The sequence below is a fragment of the Cyanistes caeruleus genome, chromosome 18, assembly GCF_971803275.1.
Source record: "Cyanistes caeruleus chromosome 18, bCyaCae1.hap1.1, whole genome shotgun sequence".
NCBI classification, from domain to species: Eukaryota; Metazoa; Chordata; class Aves; order Passeriformes; family Paridae; genus Cyanistes; species Cyanistes caeruleus.
Genome location: NC_141718.1, coordinates 6,799,896 through 6,827,652, shown reverse-complemented (window position 1 = coordinate 6,827,652; position 27,757 = coordinate 6,799,896). Strand labels below are relative to the sequence as shown.

General features: G+C 44.2%; 1 protein-coding gene across 8 annotated transcripts in view; it reads left to right on the top strand.

The window, feature by feature from the left end:
• Nucleotides 1-5,811: 5,811 nt before the first annotated feature.
• The window catches only part of LOC111936505 (uncharacterized), a 32,512-nt gene continuing 10,566 nt past the window's right edge, over nucleotides 5,812-27,757 (top strand). Inside the window, exons 1-3 of one of the 8 annotated variants that reach the window (XM_086856164.1) lie at nucleotides 16,146-16,214; nucleotides 16,323-16,508; nucleotides 24,207-25,192. In XM_086856164.1, the coding sequence (XP_086712290.1) occupies nucleotides 24,240-25,192 (953 nt within the window). In that variant the 5' untranslated portion in view covers nucleotides 16,146-16,214; nucleotides 16,323-16,508; nucleotides 24,207-24,239. The other 7 variants (XM_086856161.1, XM_086856157.1, XM_086856160.1 and 4 more) reach the window with 7 other exon arrangements.

The window sequence follows — 27,757 nt, the reverse complement described above, 5'->3', positions numbered from 1 at the left end:
GGCGGAGGGGCCGCCGGGCCCCTGTAGAGACGGCGGCTTTTCCAGACGGACCCTTCCGGCAGCGCACGGAGGGGAGGGAGGCACGGAGGGGGAGCGGCTCTCGGCTGGCGCCGCCTCAGCGCCCGCCCGGGGCTGTGCCGGGTCTCTCTGAGGGGCGGGGGTCCGACCGGCTCCTCCGTCGGGACCCTGGGGCTGGCACCGATTTGCATAAATTAAAATTAAGTTCCGCTTAAATAAAACAATTAAATATATTTGTGAAGGTGGCGCGCCTGTCGTAGCCTTGCGTGTCTGTATCATTCATGTTCCTGCATGAGCGTTGCGTTTTACAGAGTCCGAGGCAGGAGAGTCCAGTGACATGTCCTGTAAATGTCACGTTTTCAGCATTCCCTCTGGCCCTTTCCCCAGTAATCAGTCCTTAGAGTTTTCAGCATCTTTCTGGCGCCGGGCATCCCACAAGTCCTCTGCGGTGCTGGGAGCTGGTGCATCGGAGCACATAATTTCATGATGAAAACTACTGCTAATGTCATACTGCCCCAAATATAATTGCCAGGTAAGCACTGTCCGCTTTGCCAGGTATTCCTCTGTTATCAGCATTTCCAAATTATCCTTCTTATGAACACGAATCCTCTGAGCTGTTTCTGTAGGAAGATGGGAGGCTGTTCCACAAGTCAGGAGGGTTGATAAAACAAAACACAAGCATATTGTTTGAACTGCAAACCTGTTAACCGAGCTCCTGGATCTTGCCAGCAACTGGGTCTTTTCCTGTACACGTTACACAGCCCCCTAGGAATTATTTGGAAGAGGCCATTACTTTACAAACTAAGTCAGGAAGAGGACTATTCTTCAGTGCAAATGCAGGGATGTAAGAGAGGCTCCCAGAGTGATGATCAGAGGTATCCAGAGAGTGTATCTGGATTCACGGGACAGTCTCCTGCTGTTCTGCTGCCTGAGCCAGATGCCGGTATGAATGGGCAATCCCACGCTGTGCCTCAACACGTGTCTACTGAAGTTTGACCTTCTTGGCTGCATGCATGTTTGGCACTGAGCTCATAAACCATATGTGGGATTTGAATGTGTGAAGGGGAGCTGAGTGAAAGAGAGCAAGGCTCTGCTGAGATATGAGAGGAAACCCTGAGAACTGCATGTGTGAATGAGTGTTTCAAATCTTTAGTAGTGACCTACACTGGATACTCTTCCATGGAAGATGTCAAAAACAATATGGTAAGGAAGACTTGATTGCTTGATCTTCATTTGATCTGGTTTTGATTTTCTTTTAAGAATGTAAAAGCTTGGAGTTTTGCTTCTCACAGAGAACTCAAAAACAGAAAAGGATAACTGCAAACTCAATTGTTGAGTCACAATGTTCTCTTCACTTGGAATATTTGCCTGTGTTTGCTTCTTGACTTTGATCTTATCTCTCTAGAACAATGTAATACTTGGGTAAAACTCCAAAGTATCTCTTTTTTACTTGCTACTCTGCCACATGGCGCCAAAGCCCCAGCTACAGGAATAGCCACTTGTTTGGAGACTATTGCCCAAGCATGGCACAAAGCTGCAGCAGGCTTAACCAGGCTGCCTGAAAGAGAAAGAGAATCCTTCATACTGAAGGATGTCCATCACCAGAAATGTAATTTTTAGCACAACAGAGGAATGTCGTGGTTGTTGTTTAAAAAGCTAGAAAAAATATTAAACACTATCACAAATGAGGCCTTTTAGGGAAGGGATTCTTATAAATTTGCAGGAGACAGCTTTGTAAACTGCAGTCTCTGTCTCCAGCACTGAAAGAGCCCTTGGCTTATCCCAAAGCCTGTTAGAGTGCTTGTTGCAGAGCACTCTAATTCTTCAAGAAGAAAGATCAGAAAGTACCACAACAAATTCTTTAATCACAGCCAGCTGCAGCATTCTCTCACTCTGCAGCTAGACTGCATACAGGAGCTGCTCTGCTGCCTTCTCTTCAAGTGAGCTCTGTCAGACTTTAATTAAAATTGTATTTTTCAGGAACCTACAGGGCCTTGTTCCTAAAAGGGAAAGGAAAATTTATTCATCTTTCCCCTGAGGGGGAAAAAAAAATCAAAAAAGAAAAAAGAAAAGCATATAATGCAATTAAAGAGCTGACCTGACAAAATTACCAGGGAATACTGGCCATTTGTAGAGCTTCTGTCCAGCTGGCTCGTTTTGTAACTGTGTGTGTGAGAATTGCACTAGTGAAAGGAGAGAAAGGCTCCATACTCTGCAGGAACAGAGGGTGGCACTCTCTGCACAGCACAAAGGCCATGAGTAGTGCTTTCCACTTACAGCTTTTATAGCTACAAACACGTTTTTCTAAATATTTCCTTAGGGAAGTTCTTGCTCTCTAACCGCTGACACACGATGTTCCAATTCCCCGTGCTTACTGCATGTTTTTCTGCTGACAGATTTCTATTATTTGGTGTCACCCAGTCTGCAAAAACTTCATCAAAAATGAAACCTGTACTAACCACATAAAAATAGCTCTATTACTGGCAGATTGCAATCAGACTCAGACATCCAGCTGGCCTCTCACACCCACTGAAGAAAAACCTGGTTTTGTATTAAATACAGACAATTGAACTAGACTGCAGGTCTTCAGAAACATGCTGTATTAAACATCACCTTAATATTTAATTTATATATTTTATTTACTCACAAATTTTTATTTATATATGTGAAACATTTTTACAGCATTATACCTAAGCAATTTTTAGCGTGTCTGTTCTAGCATGGATAAGTATTTAAAATACTACTTTCCTGACTCATTTCTATAAACAGTGAAGGCAGATGCAACTGTGGTGTGTCTGATAGCTTAGAATGGATTTAATCAACCTTTGCTATACCTAAGAGAAGGCTGGGAAAGCATAAAAAGCCACGTTGTGTAACCATAAGGTTTGCAGATGGGAGCTCTTGCATACAGAGAATAAACTAAGATTTAAGGCCTTGTTACTGAAAGTATCTTGCCAATGCCCTCCTCCTGTTTAAATCTGGATTCAGTTTGGGCACACCAAGTGTTTTGTACAACAGAAACTGCTAAGAGCTGTATTCATTTCTGTGGGACATTCTACAATAGTGTCTCTGGTTGAGGAGAGTTACTTTTGGTATCAGGATGCTTTACATATTCCAGGAAATTAATTCAGAAAGTTCCCTTTCCATGTATCTGTGTGTGTGTGTGGTAGTGAGAGAGTTGATGAAAATTACTGGGTTTTAGTGGTTTCAAGCTTAGCTTTCCCACAATAAATGATTTTTGCTGCCAGTCTGGAAGCAGTAAGTTTCTAGTTATTTTTTTTTCCTGGAAATTACTTTCCCAGCCTGGAGCTACTGGTTAAGAAAGTGCTGCCATTACACACACAACTCCTATCCACTAACTTCATAAATGTCACTATTCTACTGAAATTGGTGCTTGCTTCAGCATTTCCAGAGCTCTCAAAATGGCATGGTACAATAGGAAACACTGTCCTTGGAAGGACTTGCTAAAAGAGCATGAAAACCTTGAAGTTTTCAACAGGGAGTCCAACACAGAGAACAGTACATTTACATTAAAGGTGCCTCAGTGAGTGTGGGAGAGGCTTGGCCTTTGTTCAGGGATGTGCACAGTCGTTGCCCCCATATCACCCCTTCCTGATGTGTGGTGGGAATGAGCTACAACGCTGATCTGTGCTGTGTGGCAACTCTGAGATGTGAGGCTGCAGGGAGTGTGAGATAGGCGATAAAGATTAGGCAGGAAGCAAAGTGCCTTTTACCCTTCTGCCCTTTCTTGATCCTTCCAGTAAATCTATCTCCAGTCTCCCTCCACTACAACATCCAGCTGCCTGACACATCTGTCTAACAGGCAGCTGTGGCACTGGGGGAAGGCAGCTCACCTGGAAGAGGTTTGCAGGTACCACTTGCAAGCCTGGCTTCATGGTCATTACCTTCAGTGGGCAGTCAGACACCTTTTGGACCTGTGCTGCCTGGTGTGGGAAGTTGTTCAAGCCCATACAGAGTCCTCCTACCTGCTCATGGAAGGAGATCATAAATACAAAACATGATCCTCATTAAAAATATGGTTTGAAATGGTCAACAACCTGAGCAGAAAATACTTTATGAGCAGACTACTGTATGTTTGATCGTTAATTCTAGATGCTAAGTCATTGCTAAGCCGTAGTGATGAAGTGTGGTGTGGACAGGTTCTGCTAGCAGAGGGATGCTGAGATAAGAGAACAAAGATGTACTCACAGAGTTTGTGAGGCCAACAGCAGGGCAAACACAAACATGAGAAATCAGCATACAGTTGTGTCTGTGCTACATGCCAAAGGTCTACAGCTTGGAATGTCAGCATGGCCCACACAACACCCTCTTTGCCTCCAAAGATTATGGGTGCCTGCACTTAGATGACCCCTGGAAAGGAATCCAAATAACAGGGTTGTAAGATCCTTAAAAAGAGAGCTGCTAGACTTGGACTTGCTCTTTCTCTTTCATTTAGATATTTTTATATTATTATTCCAGAAATGTCCAAGCAAAGAAGAAAATCAAGTTGAATACCCTTTTCTGCCAGCTAGTCCTTGACTTACATCCTCAACAACTGTGCATCAGCGTAAGGAAATGGCAGATGGAACCTCTGCATTTACTTCTGTCACACTGAGCCTCATGTGGAAAAAAAGTAGATTTCTTGTTTCAGGGATTTTTCAAAGCTTAACATACATTTATGGTGACATCGCCCTGAGATTTAACTGTGAGTGTAGAGGAAAGCAATGCGCCACAGTGCTATGCTACAGAGACCAGACTGCCCTTCAGGCAGAAGTGTTCTTCTCAGAAAAACCCTCCTGCCAAGGATGCCAAGTGTCCTGGGTTTTGTGTTTATTCAGAACAGATAAAATGTAGTTACAAATTCTCTGATATATGCTTTTTCATCTGACAGGTAACTCAAAAAAATATTACCCAGTGGGAGCAAAATGTAAATTCAAACACAAGCAGTCACAGTAAATAACTGACAAGGTCAGAGCCCAGGAACACCCTTTACACAGACTTTGCCCTGAAAAAAGAAGGATGAAATAAGAACTGGTCACACAAAGAATTATTTACATCTTCTGTTTTCAGTGCAAGAAGTATAAACAGCCAATTAAGCTATGGAGACATTCCTTATGTGTCCTTCCATAGAAGGGCTACTCCTCAATCAGCACTTGTAAACTTCCCAGGGAGAGAACGTGGTCCCTGTGGGCAGAGGGCAGTCAGAGTCCTGTCCTGGAACCTCCCTCAGCCTTGGGCTAATCATCTTGTCACTTTTTGTAGGTGTCCAATAAAAACTAACGGGCAGCTTCATCTCACAAGCACTGCAAACATTAAGTAGAGATCTGTCTCACTTCTTTGGGATCCAAACATTATCTCCTACATTCCAAACAAATCACCAAACCCATGGAGCAGGTGAATGGGCCTGGACTAGACGAGCTCAGTGCCAGGATGCATTCAACACAAGACTGTATTTATGGAAAAAAAAAAAAAAAGTTTTCTTTGACACCAGTCCTCCAACTTCATGTTTATTATATGCACCCACTTGGACACCAACTGAAGATAATAGCCACTTTTTGTCATTGATTAAGTTGTCATCTGCAGGATTAAGAATCACTTGCAGGATGTGGTGTGAGTTAGTGGAGTACAGGAGAGTGTAAACCAGAAAGCTGCATCAGAAACAAGGAGTGTCCCTTGCCCTCCCATCACCTTCAGAAAGGTTAAGTGGCTGCTGTACCCTGACCAGCGACTGCTGGTTTCTGTGCAGGTCCTGTGCTTTGGGCTCCCCAGGATGCCCGTGAATACTCCTTTCCTGTCCTCTGCTTCGTGCTCAGATGGAGCCGGGGTGCTTTTAGCTGTTTTGAAAGGCCTGAGCCCCTTTCCTATTTCCCATTCCTCTGACCGTTCACTCCCTTGACTGGGCTCCGGGGTCTGGCAGGGGACTGGAGCAGCGGCCGGGTGCGCTGCCCGGGGCAGCCGCCCTCTCCATCGCCAGCACCGCAGCTCCTCCATCTCCCACCGCCCCGCAGGAGAAACTTCCCGCAGGAGCCCCCTCTCGCCGCTGCTCGCAGGCTTGAGCTGCCTCCAGCCCGGCGGCTCCCAAGCCCGCCGAGGTTACAGCACTGCGGGGAGGGGGGCTCGGACCTGGCCACCCCCGCTCCCCTCCAGCCCCCTCCACTCCCGCAGCGCCTCGCCCGGTCCCCGCCGAGCTCCGCGCCGCAGGTGACCCCCCGGGGGAGGGCAGGGGCCGGGAGCGGCCGGGGGAGGGGGCGAGGGGCGGGGAGGCCGGGCTCGGGGGGTCGCTGTCAGCGGCGCCGCTCGGGGCACGGCTGAGCGCGGCAGCTCCACCGGCGGTGCTTTGGCGCGGCTCGGCTCGGCTCGGCTCGGCTCGGCTCGGCTCGGCTCGGCTCGGCTCGGCTCAGCGCGGCAGCTCCACTGGCTGTGCTCGGCACGGCTCGGCACGGCTCGGCACGGCTCGGCACGGCGCGCCATGCTCCGCAGCGGCCCCGGCGCGGGGCTCGTCCTGGCGGCGGCCGCGGCGCTCTGCCTCGGCGGGGCGGGAGCCAAGGTAACCCCCGGCACCGGCGGCACCGGCCCCCGCCCGCAGCGGGCAGGGCAGCGCGGCGGCGGCGAGGGACGGGGTGCCCCGGGAGCCCCGCCGGCAGGAGGGCAGGGACCGGGAGTCCCGGGGCAGAGCTGCCGGCAGGCCGGGTGAGGGGTGCGCTGGTGCTCCCGGGACGAGGGATGCGCCGCGGCCACCGGGAGGGGAGGGCTGCAGCGGGGCGGCCGCGGCGGGGGCGGCTGCGGGTCCCTTGGGCCCCTGCCTGTCGGTGTTCGGGGTGTGGGGCTGGCCGAGGACTCGCCCCGGAGTGCGAAAGGCACCGCGAGACGCGATGCTCCGGGACTCCGGATCAAACCCTCCGCTTCGGTACAGCCGGACCCGAAATCCGGTGAAAGCCCAATGACTACGGATTCCCGGCAGAAATGAGAACACTTGCCCAAAGGCATCCCTGCCACGGGCACAGCCTGTCTTGGGGAGTCCAAACCAAATACCTCGTGCTGGTTTACAGCCCCCACGCTCGCTCTCCCCGCTCTTGCGCACCTCGGCTGTAGCAGGGAGAGCAGATAAACTCTGCGAGTGACAGGTACAGCTCCCAGGGCAGGGATCCGGGCACTGCTGAGAGCGGGCGGGCACGGGGAGATGCGGGAGGCTGAGCACAGGCAGCACGCGAGCTGCGGTGGAAAGGCAGGAGAAGAAACAGAGCACCCATAACCGGGACCAGCTACAGAGCAGTCACTCTGAGCTTTGGGAAGGGTGAGCAGTCCTGGTCCCGCTGAAGGGAGTGGGGCTTTTCCTATGGACCCTGATAGAACCAAGGTTTGACACTTCTAGTAGAGATTCTCAATTCTGTAAAACGTGAGCCAGTAGAGTATTAGAAAATATTATTCCATACATTTATGTCTTGTTACATATATATGTATATATAAAGAAAAAGTGTGGGGTTGCTTTCTCTGGTGGCAAACAGCATTATAAATCTGCCTTATAAAGTAATTCCCTGCCACAGCACACGAACACACAGCAATCACTGCGGCTGAAATGAAGATGTTTTATCTCACTTTGGTATCCTAGAGAAGATAGCTTAGTAAGAACTTAATTAAGCCACATTTCTGGCCCTAAAATACAAACTTTACCGAGATCTATTGAATTGTACGGTTGTGGGGCTTTGTATTTTGTTTCTCTTTCAAGTCAGGATTGCATTGCAGAATGCAAGCTTACCCTCATCCAGTTGCATACCTCTCTTATTAAACTACATAACTTGCTTGCTTCCCTGAATTATTGCATCCTTCCTGTGCTGTTTCTCTTCTGCCTTTGCCGGTACAATCATGAGGAGCAAGTATGTGTGCTGTGCATTTGGGGGTGAAAAGCAATGATGGCACTCTGAATGCATCAGTAAACTTTCTAATTTTTTGCTAATTTTTCTCTAATATTTCCTAGTCAATTTCTATTGGTCTCTAAATCAAGAGTGTTTGATTTCGCACCAGGCAGTAACTGAACTAAAGTATTGACCAACAGCACTACAGAAAAGAAGCTGCCTCCTTAATGAAGAAGCAGCAGTCTCCTGCCTGTTTTCCCCGACTTGACTTCTTGCTGTGTCAATGATTCTTTTCATCATGTTGCTTACAGGCTCTTAACATACTGGACAATTTCTTTTGCAGAAAGAAAAGCATTTTCTATTGCTTATCTTCCTTAATATGACAGGGAGCTCTGTGTCCAAACAGACGTGTGTGTACATCTCTTGCTCCCTGTTTTTATTATTTCTTGGAGTAAGTTGCGCTTGCTCTTCACTCATCAAGGACTGCACTGTGCTGCGTAGGCGTCACTATTTTTATCTTTTTTGGCTACACTGATAGTGTTGCTATGCTAGTAAAGAAATACACGTCCCACTCTAAGTTAGTGGTTCAAATGTAGTTCAATTTATCAGTTGAAAAAAGGTATTCAACGATTTATGGGAAATTATTTGTCTTCTGGCTTAGAGTTAACAGTGTAAAAACATAACAGAAACTCCCTTGGCAAGGGCAAAGTCTGCATGAGGTACAGGGAACTGAATTGTTCTTTTCATCCAGGAAGGTGGTCTCTGCCAGTAAGAGCTGAGAAAATTTCTGATGCTGCGAGGTAGCGTGGATGTTTGCAACATGTTTTGTGGCAAAGTAGAGCTCTCTCTGGAATCCTTCACCGAGTACCACAGCAATTTAAAAATAGGAGTTAGATCAAATGAAAGAAAATTTGAAGATAAGGTGCATGATGTTTCCTCCTGCGTGTCTATATCAAATGGAACAAGATGTGCAGATAAGCGGCTTGTTTATCCTGAAGGAAGAATGTAAGCCTGATGAAAGAGTAACACAGTCAAAATTATGTCTCCGTATGTCCATTAAATATTATCTGTTTAATCAAATCCCTGTGGAGTTCTCTATACCAGTGCCATCCTTCATCTGGTATTCTTCTGTTCACTTGCTGGCTTAAAGGAAAAAATCAAGCCTTTCTTGTTCTGTTTAAGAGAAGAAATCTTAGCAATTCCAGACCCTCTAGTGAAAGTCTTAGTCCTTTACCCAGAAAGAACTATGGCAAAATTCCTGCTGGTTTCGGAGGGAGCAGGATCCTTCCCAAGATCAGTGAAAGATTAAAAAAAAAAAATCAACTACTAAAATATGCACCTCAATTAGCAAAGAATGTGGCCTGATTAGTAAAGTGTATGAAATTTCAGCTATTAAATTCTACAGCCCTGATCAACAAAGCACGCTGCACAGTTGGCAATGTATCCAGAATCTCAACTACTGTACTAGTCTCCTACCAGATCAACCAAGCATGCAGCTGAATCAGTAAATTATGCAACTGGAGCAGCAAAATATGCACTTCTGATTGGGGCAGGAGGATAGGTCTCAAATGTTTTAAATTGGCACACAATAGGTCTGTCAGTGGTCAGCATCTGCCTTGAGAAAAGTAGAGGCAAAATATGTAACTTTTACTAGTCTTTCTGGACCATTGCTGGACTGGAAAAGTATATCCCTCAAATAGCTCAGTGTTTGTTAGCAGCAGTCCCATTCTTTACCAGATGTACTGCACATCTGGTTCCAATCCCAGCAGCTGCCAGGTGTGGGGGTTATTTTAGTAACACTTGAATGGGATTTTTAGGTCCAGGTAGCTTTTGCTTTATTCATCACTGTAAGGCACTGGCTATGCACACCAGGCTGTATTTCTGTCTCAAGAGATGAAGCCAGTCAAGACAAATAAGGCACCTTCAAAGAACCTGAAGTTTTTTTTGGCAGTGAACTTAATATCTATTAATCTCTTCACTGTTTGTGAAAGTACTTTGTACTTGAGGAGCAGAGAAATGATAGGTCTTTCCCGTTTTCTTTTTATCTTGATTAATTGCCATGACTGCATCCTATTGTGTTTACAATGTATCTTGGCAGATCAGATGTTTACTGGGCAGAGAGTTTGGATGTTTGGCCAATTTGGGGAGCAGTTATATTCTTATATTCTGAAGCAGTAGAGCTGTTTTTCCCTAGCTTCTGTGTATGCACTTTAAAAATCCAGTCACAGTAGCTGGTTCTGAACTTCAGCAGCTGTTTTTTCATTAAATTATTATTTTTGCTTTATACAGAAGACCTAGGGGTTGTCTTATTTTAATAAAGATGCAGTTTCAGGGTTTCTATAAACCAGTTGTTTTGGGGTTTTTTTTATGTCTGGAAGTAAACTGTGTTAAACTGCCTGGGATCAAGGAAGGCATGAGAATTGCTTTGTTTTATTGCACTGTTCACTTTAGTACCCAGGAGCCTGAAACATTATTTGAGTCTAAAAATTATCTCAACTTGGGTTTTTTATTGTTTTGGTTATTTTTTTCTGGTTTTGGTTTGGGCTTTTTTGTTATTGTTGTTTTGTTGGGGTTTTTTTAATTCACTAAATTTGGTCCATAAAGCTGACTTGCATTGAACTTCTTATTTACCAAATTTCTGCCTCATTTCCAAGTCAGTTCAATGAATGATCCTATTTAGTTCTTTTTCCTGTTTAAAATATTTCCTACTGAGTCCAGAGCAGTGCCCTTAAAACATAATTGATTTGGGTCATTGAACCCTTATTTTTCATGCATGTTAGTTTACATCCCGCCACTGGTCTGACTGGTATTTAAATTAGAAAATTGCAGGCGGATTTCTTCTAGAGGCTAAAGTTCACATGGAGTCTCTGGCAAAATAAAATCCTGGAGTACATATCCCTGGAACTGGGCAATGATTTGTAACTTTTTTTTAATTCTGCCTGGCCAGAGTGTTATAAATCTGGCACTCTCTTGTTAGTTTCACGCTAAGCAGCAATAATGTCCGCAGTGTTTTAGTCCTGATAATTCTAATTACGGAAGCACTGAAGAAGCTGAAAGCTGAGAAGATGGACAAGGCTGGCCTCAAGTTCTGCACAGCACTGGGGATTCTCTCTTTGTAGAACTGAGCCATAATTCTCTTGCTCGCCAAGGCCAGCAATGGAAGCAGCAGCCAAGGTAAGAAAAACAAGCCAGTGGCAGAAGATTTCTTGAATTATGTGGGTAATCTTTGTGCAGAAGTAGCTAAAAGACTGTAGTGCTGGTAGAGATACCAACCATCCTTGGGGTGAAAATGCTGAAATAACTTTTTTTCTTTACTATCTAAGAGGTTGGTGCAAACAATCCTGTTGCACTGGTTTGCAAAGACCCAGCAAACAAACTTTCCTGTGGTAACCAATAATAACTATTCTCTCCTGTGCTTCTTTGTGTGACAGAGCTGGAAGAGTGGTAAAATATTCAGGTCTCTTTCTTCCCATCTCCGTTTCTTCTTAAAAAAAACAAAACACCTTATGGCATATTTTGTACCAGAGAGTGGCTACCCAAGAGTAGTGTAGCTAGACCAGGTCTGGTAAAGCAGTTCTTCCCATTACACACTGTTCTTAGTATGCACTGATATCCCAGATCGAGAAATGCTAAATATTCAGCTTGGTTTTTAGGTACTTGCTTGAGTATGGGAAGTACTAAATAGGAAAGTCATCCTCTTGTACAAATTCATGGCAGGAGAAGGGTGGAGCAGGGACAGGGCACTGTAGGGACTTGCATTAATATGTGTAACAATTTCACAGCAGCAGGGAGAAGCCTGACTGTCAGCCTTGGTTTTCAAACTCTGTAAAAACATTATCATTCCTCTTACAAGCTTTCAGCAGCAAATGGCCCCATGGTTCATTTCGAGTATCCTTACTCACGTCATTGCCAATGGAAAGGAGGTTCCAATTTTGAGAGGAGCAAAGGCTAATTTGCCTGTATTTCCTTTCTAGAGTTCTTAGAGCCCTACTGGAGCTCACAGAAGTCATCTGAGACTTCAGGAGGATTTAAATCAGGCTATAAGTACTGCTGGCTTGGATTAGTAATGATGTGCATTGAGGACAACATCTGTATTTGGGTTTGGGTGGAGCCCTTTCACCCAAGGGTGGAAGAGTTGGTAATACTTTTACAGTACCTTTCATCAGAGGATTTCAGAGTTGCACAAATATCTAATTACAGAAACTATGTGAAATCCTTGGTCCTGGGGAGTACAGGCAGTACCATTATGCTTCAATAGAAAGCAGGGGTGGGTGGTGTTCAAAGTGGCAAAACAAAAGTGAATTTTTCACATGCAAGCCATAACCTGCTACACTATCTCATTTTCATCCTGTGTTTTACTCCTCTCATTTCTTTATATTAGCAGCCAGGTTTCAACACCAAATGAACTAAACAAAATGGGCTGCCACAAGCCTCCATTCAGAACTACTATCAGCTCTTAGGAAGGGATTTCAGAAGTTCATCGATCTCTTACTGATCTGTTTTTGTAGTATTTGTATTTCTTTATTCTGATAAGGTGTAGCAGGACTATTTAGGGTCAGGTGCCAAGGAGGCCAATAATGAGAGCTTCCTGGGTACAGGAGCTGTGGGATGACATGCCTCTGAAAGTCCAGCCTGATCCAAATCCCAGAAAGTTGGTCACTCAGCCTTTCCAAGTGCCTCCTCTATACTGCACTTAATTTGAGATTAGCAGTGGAAGCTCTAATCCATTTATTCTACTTAAATCCAGCTCTCTCCTGGTCTTGGTTAGTAAATATACTGCTGTTTTGAGAGACTGAGTTTTTATTAAAGGGATTTTTTGACTGAAAACTTGGAGCCTTTACTGGGAGCACTGAGGCTCAAAGCCTGGGTTGCCCATGCCCTTGACTTCCTCCTGTGCTCCAGATCTGCATGGGTGGGCACTTCAGGTAAATCCAACACCTCGCTATTTGAATACAAGGGCCCCAAGGAGTTGCTCATCAAGACTAACTTTAAATGCGAGCTTAGCAAGATGAGCACTTTGATTTGCCTCTAAAATCAACAGCAACTTATTCCAGGTTTCCTGGTTGAAACTTGAATGGGGAAGAAGAAAGGATGTCTGCAAAGCAGATTTATTTAGGAAAACAAACTGCTCACTGGTTGGGACCCTGTAACAACAAACTCAGGCTTAGTTTTTCCTCTGTCTACAGTATCTGTGATACTTTTTTCAGCTTTTTCCCAACCCTCCCTGCTGTGCCCTCGTGGTCTTTCCTTATGTGTAAGCACTAAAGTAAAATTTACATGCATCCTGCTCTCTGAAATCCTGGCAAGGACGGAGTCTTGGAAATTTCCCTTTCCAGAGTGCACAAGAGGAGACTAATCCTGGGAGAACAAGGTGGGGAGAAGTGCTGCTGTTTGTATACCATCCAAAACTGAGCACTCAGACCATAGCAGACCCCTGGATGCTCCAGCTCCAGCTGCAGCAATGGCTCATCTGGAAGCCCAGCTAAAAAGATTGCATAAATGGGAGAGGCTTTTTCTTTGCTTGCATTTGCGCTGCCCGTGTCTTCTGCATGAGCCCTCCCACCTGCTAATGACTTTTAGTGACACAACAACCTGGTCCCCAAAAAGTTGGGATAACAGTTCTACAGCAGGGTAACAGTGACAGAATATTTTCAGGTTTTGCATGCACATATGGAATGTTTCCTTCTCCATACATTTGGACAGTAGGCTTCCAGCACATGAAACATCTGAAGTGTCTGAATGATACAATAGGGTCATGTAGCTGGAAGTCCAAGCACAAACAGCTCATCTATTGCCAGGCCAGTTTACATGTATATGTTTGTGTTTTGTTTGCTTTTAAAAATCCAAGTTTATTTCCCAGTAAGTGGCCAGCAAACTTTGCATGGGATTGCTTTTCAATTCTACTTTCTCCTGTTTCTTGTCCTTTCAAAATGAAACAAAGCAGTTTTGGGTACCTAAGGTGCATATGGATTTCATTATTTAAATCTCTCCCATGTATTTGGGAGGTGATATATATGTAGTTAATTTGTGAATATTAGTTTTATAGATTCCTATGGATATACATAACTTGTTCAATGGGCTTTTATACTGAGCTCCATAAGTAAACTTCTACTGCAGGACTATAGCTTTTGTTTTGTTATATATTCCATCTGGTGACCAAGCAGTAGAAAACAATCTGGCCATGTTTTCTACTCTTTAATTTGAGCTGCTTTATACTGCTCAATTTATAGAAAATGAAAACCAGATTGATCTTCTGGATCACCCCTGTCAGTTCCCACCAACCCTATCGTTTACTGTTAATTTTTCTATGGTGTGTTGTGTACACTTTGTTAATGAGAACTTGCTCCAGTAGAGAATAGACCTATGTGACCTATTAAAGCCCTGAAGCAAATGGTCATGGCATCTTGAACTCTTCATTACACTGCCTTACTTTTATTTACCATGGTCCCATCATATTCAGGATTATTTGCCTGAGGAGACACTCTAAATGATGCCTTTGTTTCTCTTTCTAAGGCTTTACATTTTTTTTGTATGTTTGAATGAGGGTATTTTCTGAAAAAGAAACCCAACAAACTAGAACATGGATAGCAGCTTTGTATAGATGAGGGATCTTATTTGATAGAGCATCTTGCATCTTTGCTGGAGAATCTCTATTTGTCTGCTGAGTGTCCAGTCACAAGAGTTAGTTTTGTTTTTTCCCCCCTGCAAGGATTAGTCTGAAAGGTCTGCAAGAAAAGGCTGGGAATTCCAGCACTCCCTTGTGGATGTTATGTTAGATACGTTGTATGCTTTCTTGGGCATAAAAGCTGATGTTGTGATGGAAAGGGAAAGCCAGTGTTCAGACTGCTCTCATAGGGACATAGATCACATTTGTTACATGAGCATAGCACAATAAATTTATGAGACAGTTATGAGAGGTTTCTGCTTAAAATAGTTCTGCTTTATGGGTGTAATGGTTATGGTCCCCATGGGAACACTGCCTAGTCAAGTGGGTCTTTCCAAGCACTGGATTTGCATATTTTAATAGATTTTTCAAATCATTTGATAGAAAAACAATTTGGCTTTTGTCCCTTTCAGACTGAAATGAGAAGAAGGAAATTAATATTGTAATGTGGGGCTGCAGTCAAGATAGAGAAGAGTTCAGAATAAGACCTGGCACTTAGTTTCTAGTAAAAGCACCTGGATGTAAGTGAAATTAAAGAAAAAATGTCCTGTGCCTTGACCTAGGTCTCTTCCAGAACATTTCTGTCTGTATTTCACACTCTACCAACATTTTATCCACTTCACAAGCATGTCTGCACCTAGACATGCAATAAGTATGGAGTAGTCAGTGAATGCTAGGATGACTCTTGTAATGATAACTTCAGTCTGCGAGTCTGACAGGTAGCAAATGTACCCATGAGCTGCCAAGCCCAGAGAAAAACTATTCATCATAAGCATTTCTAGCTCTAAAAATATAGATCACAGCTGTAACTTGTAAAGGATCTTGTAGGTGAATCCTGCTCCATCCTAATTAGAGAATTGAAAGGGGAGAACTAAAACTTCTGCCTATTTGTGATGTGGTAGAAAAGAAGAATTCTTTTCAGCGTTCTGAGACTTCACCTCTGAGCCCTTATGTGGCTGAGTTAGCAGTGAGCCTCCTGCAGTCCCACCTTTGCTGAGAGAGGGACATATTCTTCCAGAGGACTGTTAAGACCATCTCTAACTATTGCTCTGAATTTCCCTCGGTAGGAAACAACTCTGGCTTCTGCCTGCAGAAGGAAGTGAGCCAAATTAGCCAGCAAAGCCTTGCACCCAGAGCTGGGCGCTCTTCATCTTATATAGGAATCTTGAATCAGGTACTCAAAAAGGTCTGTGGCTGCTGCAGAAAAATCTGCCTACTGCTCATAACTACAGTGTAGGTTGACATCTCTGGCCTCATGAGGATGAACTGGTTTTCCTTCTCACCAGAACCTCCCAAAAGCAGCAGAGCTTTCGACTGCCTTTCTTCCACGTGCCCCGAAGACAAGCACAAAATGTCAATGTATGCTCAGACTGCATATACTGCTGATCATGCTATGGAAAGCTGGGCTGTTCCATGGGTGATTGTTCAGAAAACAGCCCCTGCTTGTGTCTCTGGGAACAAGCATTTTTTTGTTGTTTGGGAGCAAGCATCTCTGGAGTTAAATGAGGAGGGCTGTTGTTCTCCACGGAGGCTGGAGTGCGTCGCTGTGCCTGGTGGTTGTCGGAGTGCCCATGTTTGTTTTCTTGTGATTTTCCTTTTCCCCACCTCCTGTTCCGAGCGAGAATCAAGAAGGAGGGATGGTGACCTCATGGTGTAGTTATGCAATCTGCCAGAGCCAGGTATCAAAACACACTGCAGCTGTGGAGCTGGGACCTCGCTGTGGCTGGGGGCCCTGGCCTCCTGGCTCTAATGAGATCACTGACCTTCTCCTGCCACTTCTTCTGCAGCTGCTTTGATTCCCAGGGATTTGTTGTGGCCATGCCTGCCTAACGGTTTGGAAAGCTGCTGCAGGGAATGCTGCATCCACAGGCAGGCTCTGGGAGCTGGCCCTGGAGACCTTGAGCAGGTGAGGGTACCCTGAGCCCTGCCAGACTCTTTCCATCCCAGCAGAGCTTATTTGCCTCCATCCAAGGGTATGCAAACATTCCCATCCTCCCTGATTATTCTGTTTTTCATAGGAAGTGTTAGAATGTTGCCTGTTCTCCAGTGAAATAAAGCAGTGCCTTCCTAGCAATCTTGTTGTGATGCTTGAGCTACAGCAGAGTCACATATGGGAAGAATAAGAGAATAGCATGTCTGCAGACTGAGGCATATTTGGGCCTCCAAGTTCTCATGTCTCATTCAGACTTTGCATTCTTTGCTCTAATTGCTGAACTGCATTCCTGCTTCCCTCCCCTACTCTTCTAGCAGTATTTTTGTTTTCCTTGTCTCTTGCAGTAAGAGGCTTTCACAGCCTTCTTCCCTCCCTACCTGCATATTTGTTCTCTTCAAGTGTTCTGCAAATTATTAAAAACAGTAGAAAACTTGGAGATAAATGTGAAAACAGGGCCCTGTGAAGCTGTCTGATGTGAGCCAAGAAGGAATACAAGACAAGTCAGTTTCCTGAAAATGGGATTTGCAGAGTGGAAATGTCACATCCGTAATCACTTTCATGTGGTGGAACTGCTGCTGCCCACCACTAAAATAACAGAGCATCTGTTAAAAAATGTGGGTTTGGTTTTGCTTAAATCCAGCAGGTTGCATTCACTTCAAGAAGTATTAGGTCCTTGTTTAAAAACATGAGTGCAACTGCTCTGGTACCATAAATGTATTAAAAGCAAATGTATGCTCAGCCCAGTTTGAGTCCCACACTGAACCCCGTTCAGAGCTTGTTTGTGTGAATTGGCTCAGGGAGCACTACATGTGTGCAGAAAGTGGGCTTGTGTTGGGACAGGGATATTGGGAGGGCAAGGGAGACCCCTCAGAAAGCAGGGTACTCTCATAATTGATGGGAACTCTTTTGGAGATCGAGCTGAAAAATAATTACAAATAAAGATTAAAATTAAAGGAGATGGGGGAAGCTATTAACTAAGCAAATGTCAGCAATTTTTGTTGTGCTGTGTCAGTCTCATGTCTGACCTGCTTCTGCTAACTCTGCTATTTTCAATCATTCAGAGACACTTGAAGAGTTGCCCTAATGTGGGATGAGAGTGTCTCCTTTTGCTCATGCTTCAAACAGCAAAGGCGATTTGGCAGAGAGAGAAGTGGTAATTCCAAGGTATTTCTAGGAATTCTTGTACTGCCAGGTGGAAAAAACAGGTTAGATGTGCTGCAGCTGTATCTAGCTCATTCTAATGGAAGAAAATAAACCTTGCATGCAAAGATGAGCTGAAAATGCAAAATTAAATAGAGCACTAATTTTCCAAAATCTCTGATTAACTTTGTCCTCTGCTTGGGAAAAGTCCTACCCTCTTTGATCTCTAGATCAGTCAGCTAGTGAAGGAAATGTCACTCCTTAAACCAACAGACTGGAGTTTTCTATCTTACTTGGGATAGTCTTTCCTCAGAGCCTGTATTTGATGAGCATCCAAAGAGCTCAGACTTCCCTAGCTTGGAAATACTGTGAGAGGAGAACTTGGGGCTTTTGCTAGGAACCCAAGAATCGTATTTCTGGTATCTTTGCAGTGAGTTCCAGCCATGTCAGCAAGTAAAGACTTGTCTTTATTTTGTTTTTCCCCTATAAGCTGGGATTGTGGAATGACAACTTGCCCTTTTTCCTTATCATTTTCTTTTTAAAACCCCAAGTTTAGCATTTTCTCTTTTCTCTGGCTGAATTTTGGGCCACTTCATATTTCATCCCAGGTGACTGGCTCAGTTCAAATGTCCTCAGGAGTCTGAGAGATCTTTAACTTGGCATCAACTTCCTATGTTTGGAGGGGAAAAGGGGGAAGTAGCTGGGATGCCATATCTCCCCCTCTGTGTTTTGAGCAAAGATGTTGGTGCAGCCAGAGTTTTAAAGAGGTCCCTTGGGCAGAATAAATGTGAAGGAGCTGGTGAAGGAGCCTTGAAGTGTTTCCAGCTCTTTGAAAGAAACACACGTGTGTCTGCATGTGTGCACATAAGATGTTTTTAATTTTGGAGGGGTGAGTGATCCCAAATAAAGCTTGTTGGATTTTCAACCCACTGATGCTATGCTGAGCTCAGATGGCTAAATTTAATCATCTAGGCTGAACAATCTTGGATTCTAAGACTGCATCCATCTCTGTGCAGAAACTATTTGCTTACCCCTGTGGCTTCTGTTGAATCAGCTGTAGGCTGACAAGATAAGGCTACTGTGGAATACCCATACACTGTCCTGTTCTGGCACTAGGCAGCTGCAGTGGATTTTGATTTTTAAATTAAGCAAAAAAAAATCTACCTGCAGAGGAGTTCTTTGTTTTCTACCCTTAGAAGTGTTTAAATAGTGGGGCTATTTTACAGGAAGGGACATAACATAAAATAACTCTCTGATTCAAATCATAGGATCATAACCAAGTATTCTCACTTCAGAATGATTTTTTGAAAGGCCTAAGGTCTTCATAAAAAGCTTCTATCCTCACCTCCACTAATTACTCCAGTATTAGGTTTTTTTCTTGTACAGCCTTCAGGCGAAGACCAAAAAGCCCTTTTACTTGGATAAGGAGTTAATACGCCTCTGTGCTTGAAAAGACTAATAAATGCAGAACTTCTTAAATGTTCAGTCAGTTTGAAATATAGTGGATTATTCCTACGCTTGTTTCTAAAAAGAAGTGGAAGTGACATTTTTAAATCTGCCTGAAACTCAAAATACATGTGAGCAATGCACAGAATTGAGATGTGCATAAAGCATTCATGAGGGCAAAGTGGGTTATGAACTTTGCACATAATTTCCTCGCAGCCTTGCAGCTGGGTATCTCTATTAGGTGTGTGGCTTGGCCTCTGAGGGTGTCGTGGAAATTCAGTGGCTCATCTGTGTGTCTCCAGTTTCCTCTGCTGAGCTTTCATTCTGACTCTGGGTATACACCACAAGAACTTGCTATTCCTTAGGTATTTTATAAAAGAAAACAAGCTACGCTGGACAAGTCTCAAGCCAGAAAATCTGAGATTGTGCTCACAGAGGAATATCAAACATCAAGACAGGATATCCTCCTTCCCTTTCTTTGAAATAAATACACTTCAGAAATAAACATTCTTTGGGATGCAAGTGGGATGGTGTCCTCTAGGATGTTGCAACCAGCAGCTTCTCATAGCCAGCATTAACATGAATGAAGAAAAAGAAACAATATCTAAGAACACGAATGGGCTGAGGATTTCCCTACCCAGGGCCTTGCGTCTCTTTGTTTCCAGTTCTCTTCAGCAGGGCTTGTCTCTTTACAAGCTGAACCACATGGCCATGACACCTTCTGTTACCAGCCACACGTCACAGCATCCTCCCATGTTCCCTCTGGCTTCCCAGCATCACCTCAGGCCAGCAGCACTTCTCTTCTGGAGGCAGGACAGAGAAGCTTGAGAAACCCAGCCATGCCTGCTCCCTGTGGTTCAGGCAGAGGCTGGTACCCATCACTGAAGAGGCTGTGGGCCAGCTAGAGGCTGCCACAACTTGCCATTCATGGCTTTTTGCAAGACCCCTGCAGGTTTTGAGCGTGGGGTTGCTCTGAGCTGCTGAAAGAACTTGTCCTGTCCTGGAAAAGTGAGGAGCTTGCTTCTGAGCTTGCCTCTGGTCCAGCCTGGTGCCTTCTGTGGCACTAATTGTGACTAAAGGGTGATAATTATATTATTAAATTAAATTAATCTTGTAGGGAGTGGGATTTCCTTACAATGTGTTGATTCCCTGACAGTGTTCCTGCAGGAAGAGTGCAGAGGCTCCAGGCCTACATTTGTAGGTGTTGTGTGAGTGGAGAGCAGAGTTAAGAGTTCTATTACTCAGATGATGATAACTACTCTTCCCCGTGCATAGTCTTGGGTGGGCCTTATGGTGAAATCCCATCTGGCCAAAACAATAATTTTCTCCTTTTTATGCATGGGAATTCTGCTTTTCATCAGTGCCTCCTGCTTCTCAAGAGGTCTTTGATGTACAGAAGAATCCATTTGGAAGCAATGACACACTGGCTTTGTGCTGCACCCCTGTACAATACAGCAGGGGCTTCTCTTTCTTTGGGAGCTGGTGCTCCTCAGGAAGCAGCCGCTGGTGTCTGTGGTGAGATTCCTGAACAATGGCCTGCAGTCACTTCTGGCCACATCTGTTCCTACCCAACACAGCTTTATGTGTAAGAAAAACTCCCTACAGCTGCATCACACGTGGGTTTGCTGCAGCCATGCTCCTCAGAGGGCAGCAGAGCATTCTCAGCACCATCAGAGCACCACTTCCACAATCACTTTTGAGGGACAAGCACAAGGTCCTCCTTGTACTCCTTAGCCCTGTGTTTCCTGGTGCAGAAGCTTTATAACTCCTTACACATGTGTATCTTAAATAGCTCAAAGCTGATGTCAATATTAACTTCTCCAAACATCAGCACAGGAGGAGGTAAGTACATGACAATGGGGAAATTTTAGTAATGGCACAAGATTTAAGCTTTTGAGTGGGCTGTGTAATGTGAAAGGAGGAAATGCAACATCTTGTCATGCTCTGAAATAGCCAACCATTGTGTCTGTGACCAAGCAGCAGTAACTGAGATTTGAGTTACTTCTAAACATACTAAATGCAGTTCCCCTGTTACCCCAATACAGAAAGCAGATAGGATTTGTCTGACCACGATGGACTGGAGATTTAGTTCAACACAACTGTTGGAAACATTTGGAACCTCTGGCCAGAGAGGAAAGTACTGAAAAGCAGACAAACAGGACTGGTAATCTGGTTCTCCCTGCTCATAATTCACCTAATTGGTGTGGGCATATATCAGGTGTTGTTTTTAAAAAGACAACAACCTATCATTTGCAAAGATTTAAAATGTGCCAATTTTTTTTTTTGCCTGCATCTGTCAAAAGCCCACAAGCCTATAGCTTGCTGCAGAAGGGAACATCTGTGTCTAATTGGCAAAACTCAGGGTTCATAATTGGTGATTCAAATGAACAAAACCATTTTGTCATTCATTCAGTTGGGGATTATAAACTAATCAGAAATCCTTCCCCCTCCCTTTCCCTCAGATCTGTCTTGCATTTCCTGTCCCTTGTGGGTTTTTTCCCTGATCTCAGAGCAAGTCTTGAATCTTTTTGGTCTCACAAGCTGTAATAAATGAACAATTCTCCCACTGCCATGACTTTTCAGCCATATTTCAGGAATTCACACATTGCATTTCCCCCTCTGCCCAGGTTTGGGGGTGCAGAGCAGCTCTTGGGGTTTTTAGTGTAGCCAGCTGGTGGCTCAAGAGGCACCTTTCATCTGAGACTCCTTGGATGTACACAGAACGTGCAAGATATTCCTCCTCAAATGATGACAATTTGACAGATCCGAGTGAAAGTGAAGGCAGGAAAGGGAGCTTATCCTGAGAGCAGGGGCGAGGGATTTGGGGGGGCTGCATTCCCCATTCAGCACTCGGTGATGAATCCCACAGGCCCCGCTGATCCGGTGGCTGCAGCTCTCGGGTGTTAGCAGAGTCTCCTGGTAGTAGAGGAGGGGCTGTGAACGCCTCCAAGCGCCTTCTCAGAGTCTGAAAAAAGGCAACTGGATCAGTTCACATATTCCTCAAAACAAATTCTCAGCCCTCAATCACTGCTAATTTAAGGAAGCTTGAGCCAATCTGTGATCCTCCCACATCCAGGAGTGCCACCCTGCGAGAGCAGCAGTTCTGGTGCACATTCTGCCTCCTAAACTGGGCACATATGTTAGTGCAAAAGTTAGGTGGTGTTTACTGTTTCTTGCTATGCAAATATCTTGTTTAAAAGTGAGCTCAGAAGATTAGTGTGGAACAAAGGCAAGACTGCACCATTATGCTGGGATGAAGGGAAGGAATACAAGAGAAAAAAGAGAAAATCCCTCTATTCTTATTCTTATTCCAAGTATAAGAGGCATCCTCTCCCTGAGGAAAGTGGAGCATATTCACAAGTTTTCAGTAAAATCCAAGTGGCAACAAATGTACCTATAATTCTGATGTGAATTAGTAAATGGATCTAACTGTTAGGACCTGTAGCCTCTTAAACTGACATCAAGTTTTGCTTGTTTCCCCCAGATTTTTACCATAAATTAACAAATCCAGACTGAACCCCAACATTTTACCCCCTGGAGAAAAGATCAGCAAATTTCTATTAATATGTTTTCATTTTACATGTGGGACTCTAAGGCATTAGACAGAGAATAATATGTGTGTGGCAATGAATGTGGTTTTCCACTTGAGACTTCCAGCCCTAGTCCAGCCCAGGTGCCTTAAATGAGGAGCCTGCAGCTTATTCCACTATAATTAACATAAGCTTTGATTTAGATGACACTTTTACAAGTCAAATACTGGATTCCAAGTTGAATACAGAACACAGTTTCCACCCACGTTACTGTTTTGGTCCTTTTCTGTGGTCATCCTGCATCTACCCTGAAATCCCCCAGAATATGAGCAGCACCTGCTGGAAAACAAAGGTTGTGCCTCACAGAACAGGTCTGGAGTTTTATTTCTAAGCTTTTAACATTTGGCATTGCATTTTTTTTCTTTCCATTTCAATATGAGCCAAGGGGAGGGAGCAAGAGAAAAAAAAAAGGAGTATTTTGATCTTTGTGGCTTTCTATGGACTTCATAAGCTTTGTTTGTTCTACTGCCAAGTTCCTTTGTGTTTAAATAGATAACAGACCAAGACGACTAATCATTTCCAATAAAAAACCACACCAAACCCAAAGCATTCCCTTTCTTTTCCAATTAATGCTTGTAAACCCATGCTCCTAGACAGAGCTTGTGACCTAAGCACTTCTGGTTTTGTTTTCTTTTCTTTCCCTTTTCAAAAACAATTGCCTAAGGCATAGACTGGGCTCTGTGCTCTGCAAATTTATGAAAGAATATTGAAAAAAGGCTCTGAGAGCAGCTTTGGGAGAAGGTAGTTGTAAATATGATGTGAAAAAGCAGCCTTATGCACCTTTAGAAAAGCACAGAATGGTGGTTAGTGCCACCATTTATGGACTTCCTTCCTCCTTGGAGGCTGGAGGCTATTTGTGGAGAGGGAAGAAATAGCAGGCTCACATGGAACTGTCGCTGTGTTATGTAAAATGTATGTTGGTTGCTGGTTTACTGGTGAGAGCTGGTATCTGCTGTCACTATTTTGAGAGGCTTTGCACTTGAAAAAGAGACAATTTGCCCAATCAAAGCAGCTACATTTTATTGAAGTAAATAAGGCTGAATGTCCTTGAAACAGAAGATGAGTTGGTTGGATGAATCATGGGTGATCATCAATGCAAAGGTTCTTTTTTACATGAAAATGTTTTTGTAATGAAAATAACACAGAGTTTTAAATGCTGTGACACATTTTTCCTTTAGCTTCTTAAGATTTTTCTCACACAACCAACTGTTTAGGGCAACACATTTGTGTGGTCAAAAAGTTGTATGTTTGCCAACAGCACAAATTATCAGTAGTAGGAAGTGAGAATTATGTGAATTACTTATGTGGGTTATATTTCTCTTGGAGGTTGGCCACGCAATATACACTTCCATAGTCTCTAAGAGTGGCTTCCCATATCAGATCAATGCTCCACAGAAGTAGGAGCTAAAACTTGCACAAGCTTAATGAATTCCCCTGTCTTGACAGCATCTTAAACCAGACTCTGAAGGGAAAGAAAAGAGCCAGAACTTCCACTGGTCTGGCAGACTGCATCCTGGGTATAATCTATGGCAAGATGTAAGATTCTTTGTTTATTTTCCCAGGTGTATTACTCCTGTGGTGCAGTGGTGGAATCAATGGAAAGAGGCCTGATTTTGTCACCAGGTTTTCCAAACAACTATTACCCAGGGACACACTGCGTCTGGCAGTTTTTCATTCCCATGAGAACCCATCTCATCTTGGAAATATTTGACTTTGACATTTTTGAGAGCTCTAGTGAAACTCCAACCCCCTGGGATGGCTTTACAGCCCCTGCTACAACAGAAAATAAGGACATGCCTTCTCTTGAGGAAAACCTGGAATTTGCTGTCCACACCACAAAACCCTCTCTCCGGGCCTCGACATCAAAGGTGGCTCAGAATCTGAGCAGCACCAGAGACCAGTCAAAGGACCTTGCTGGTCACCTGAGTGAACTTCCGGGAACCATCTCAAAAAAAGATGAAGCCAAACAAGCATCTGAAGAAAACCAGTGGAAGCAGATGAAGGAACCCAAAGCAATTACCAAGGAGGAGCTGCCATTCCCCGTGGCTGGTAGTGTCTCAATGCAGAGGCAAAATACCAGTGGCCTGGAAACAGGAGAGGATTTGGAAGGGAAGATCTTGCTTGCCCACCTGGCTGCTAGTGAGAGAAATGAAGTCACAGTAGAGAGCTGGACTCTTCCCTCAACAGCATTGCCCTTGGAAATCTCCTCCAGCCCTCAGTCAGCAGTGGATGTCTGTCCCCATGATGTATTATATGTTTCCGATCTCATCACATTTTCCTCTCGCTTCTGCGGCCCAAATTCCCCTGTAAACAAGACCATGGTCTTTGGTTCCTCTCTGGAAATGGTTGAGGTTATTATGGAGCTGATCACCACCACGGACCGGGGCCGAGGCTTTGCGATGCTGTTCGAGTACAGGAACATCACTGACCCCAGCACTGTGGATGCTGTGAGGCAGGAGAGGAAGGAGAACATGATGATGCTGGCAATTGTAACAGGGATCATTGTTTTTGCTCTTGCTTTGCTCTCTGCCCTCTGTGTAGCTTGCAGGTAAGGTGGTGCACACCAGAGCCTTGGAAGCATGAGATATTATCCACAGGGAAAGGACCAGACAAGAGTTATATTTCCAGAAAAGAGTTATGTTTCCTTTGCTTTGCTAACTCCTGCTGTCCTCCAAGTGTGGTAAAGTGGGTACACTGCTCCTGCCTTAGGCTCCTCAGTTTTCTTTCCTACAGCTCCTCTACCTCAGATTTCTTTCCTTTTTCCTGCATAAATACCTGAACAGTCAGGACTTGCCTGGTCATTTTTAGTTTCAATAGTAGTGGTGCCTTTGCACATCAGCTTCTGGCTGATGGACAAAATCAGCACAGAAAGATCATCCTTCCCTGAGTCTCCTGAGTGGGCTGAGCTGACAGTCACTGCATCTTTTCCCACAGTTTGGCTCTAACTAACCATCACTAGCACTCTGCAGAAAAGTAAATAATAACCAAAGTATTACCACGTATTAAGATTTAAATTAAGATTTAAAATTAAGATTTAAAAATATTTTCCCATCTGTAGCATATTTTATCCAAGAGACTGTGCAGACATTTTAAATCCAATGCGTTCAGTATGTTAAGAAGTCATCTGCACATCCCTTTGATGCTGAGGAAGAGCCCAGAGCCATGTTGCAGTACCTCTCATTGTTCTCAAATGCAATCCAAAATGATCCAGTCAAGTGAGCTGGTGGTCAGGCTGGGTTGTGAATTTCCAGGTCCTGATGCTAACTAGTTAAAGGCTAAAACCAGACAATTACACAAGCATGCCTCTCCAGTCAATTGCTTCTCCTTTATATATTTCTTTTCTCTGTATCTATCCTAGGAACACTTCTCCGCCCCCCAGCATATGTTTGCATTTTCTAACTTCCTAGTGAAAACATTTTTGTAGAAACAGTGATTTATTTCTCTCCCTCCCAACAAATTCAAAACAGAGCCTCTGCTCCCCAGGTTTTTGTAAAAATAAACACCATTTTTCAAATGTTTTGACTTCAATGACAACATCAGGTAAACTGAAACAAACAGTGCCCCTTGCAGGGCTCCACTCTGGTGGATGGGTATCAGCAGGAGGAGCATTCATTTCCCAGAATCATCACACAGCTGCTCTGGTTTCTCCCTTCCTGCATCTCCTGCCTCATCCAGTGTGCATCATCCAACCCCAGAGGTCTCAGGACTGCCCAGCCAGCCCTCGCCACTGGGGCTGGTTTGAGCAACTTGCTTTTCCTTGTCCTTATGGAGGCTGCATTTTAGCTCTGGCTGAATAAACACGAAATGCAGGCCAGTCACACTGGGCACCAGAAAACATGGGCACAGTGGTGAAGCTTAAATATCATCTCTGTTGCTCCATATATAGAAATTCCTGCTTTCAGGGTCTGAGCTTTTTGTAGCTGTAAGAGTTAAACTTGCATGTACTACATCTAACTAACCTTTTTGTTTTTAAAGAGCTTGCAGAACACTAATTTAGACCACAATTTTTTTGCTAGCTCTAAAGGAAAAAGTCTGGTGGAAAATGTCTTCCAGATACCAAATACTTTATTTTTATACCCTTGCCAATCTTCAAAAGAGACAGAAACAGGCTCCCTTTGCTATGGCAGCAGTCTGGGCTGATACACATGTTGAGTAGGCTGTTCTTGCTCCAATACCCCTATTTAATTTCACTGTAACGATCCATGAAGCAGAGTTATTATTCAACCCAAAAAGTACACTGGCAATCTGAGGCTCCACTGGCTGAAGTTTCCTCTGCAAAGCCTGTTTAGAAAGTCAGGCCATGCTTCTCACATTCACAGTTTGGCGTTTTGCTTGTCAGATGTTTACAAAATAATGTTCTGCTCTTGCTGACCAACAGAAAAAAAAAAAAAAAAAGCCCACAGGATTTCAGCCCCACACACCAATGTTTGTGTGTTCTGGTTGCTGGGAATACATCCTACCAGGGGTCCTATGGCACAGGATTAGGCTTGTTTCTTTTAACACTGGCATTTATGCCTCTTCATTGCTCTACAACTCTTTGGTTTTTTGGGTTTTTTTTAAAATATATCTATACCTTAGCCAGCTATTGACTGAATGTAAATAGAGACTAGCCCTACTCCTTTAGCCTCTTGACAGGGTGTTTACTCTCCCAGCCTCCTGTATTCCCTGCATGCTGTTCTTGGGAAGCCTTGATTACACCACTTTATTTTTTGTGAGACATCACAGCATTTAAGTGACACCAGGTGGAAGTAATGATCTGTGCTGAGTTATCTCACCTGTGTTGTCTTTTCTCCCTCTTTACTGTGGGAACTGCTTTGGTCTCTGGCCCCAGCACCACTGGCACTGGTTGGAGCTTGCTCACACCTCACAGCTGTGGGTTTTTAATGCCGCTCAGAATAAGACTGCTGAGGCCATTAAGCACTAAGCATTAAACTTCTCTTAGATTGAGCCCATCGAGCTCTATTTTATGCTTCTTGTCCTAAATAGGGGCTTGAAATCAGGTGTCAAATGTGTATTAGCCACAGTCTGTTCTCACTGCAGAGAATGTCAGGGTAGCACGGGGTGGGCTGAGGGGGAAAATGATGGTGCTTTACCAGTGCAGCACACTGGGAAC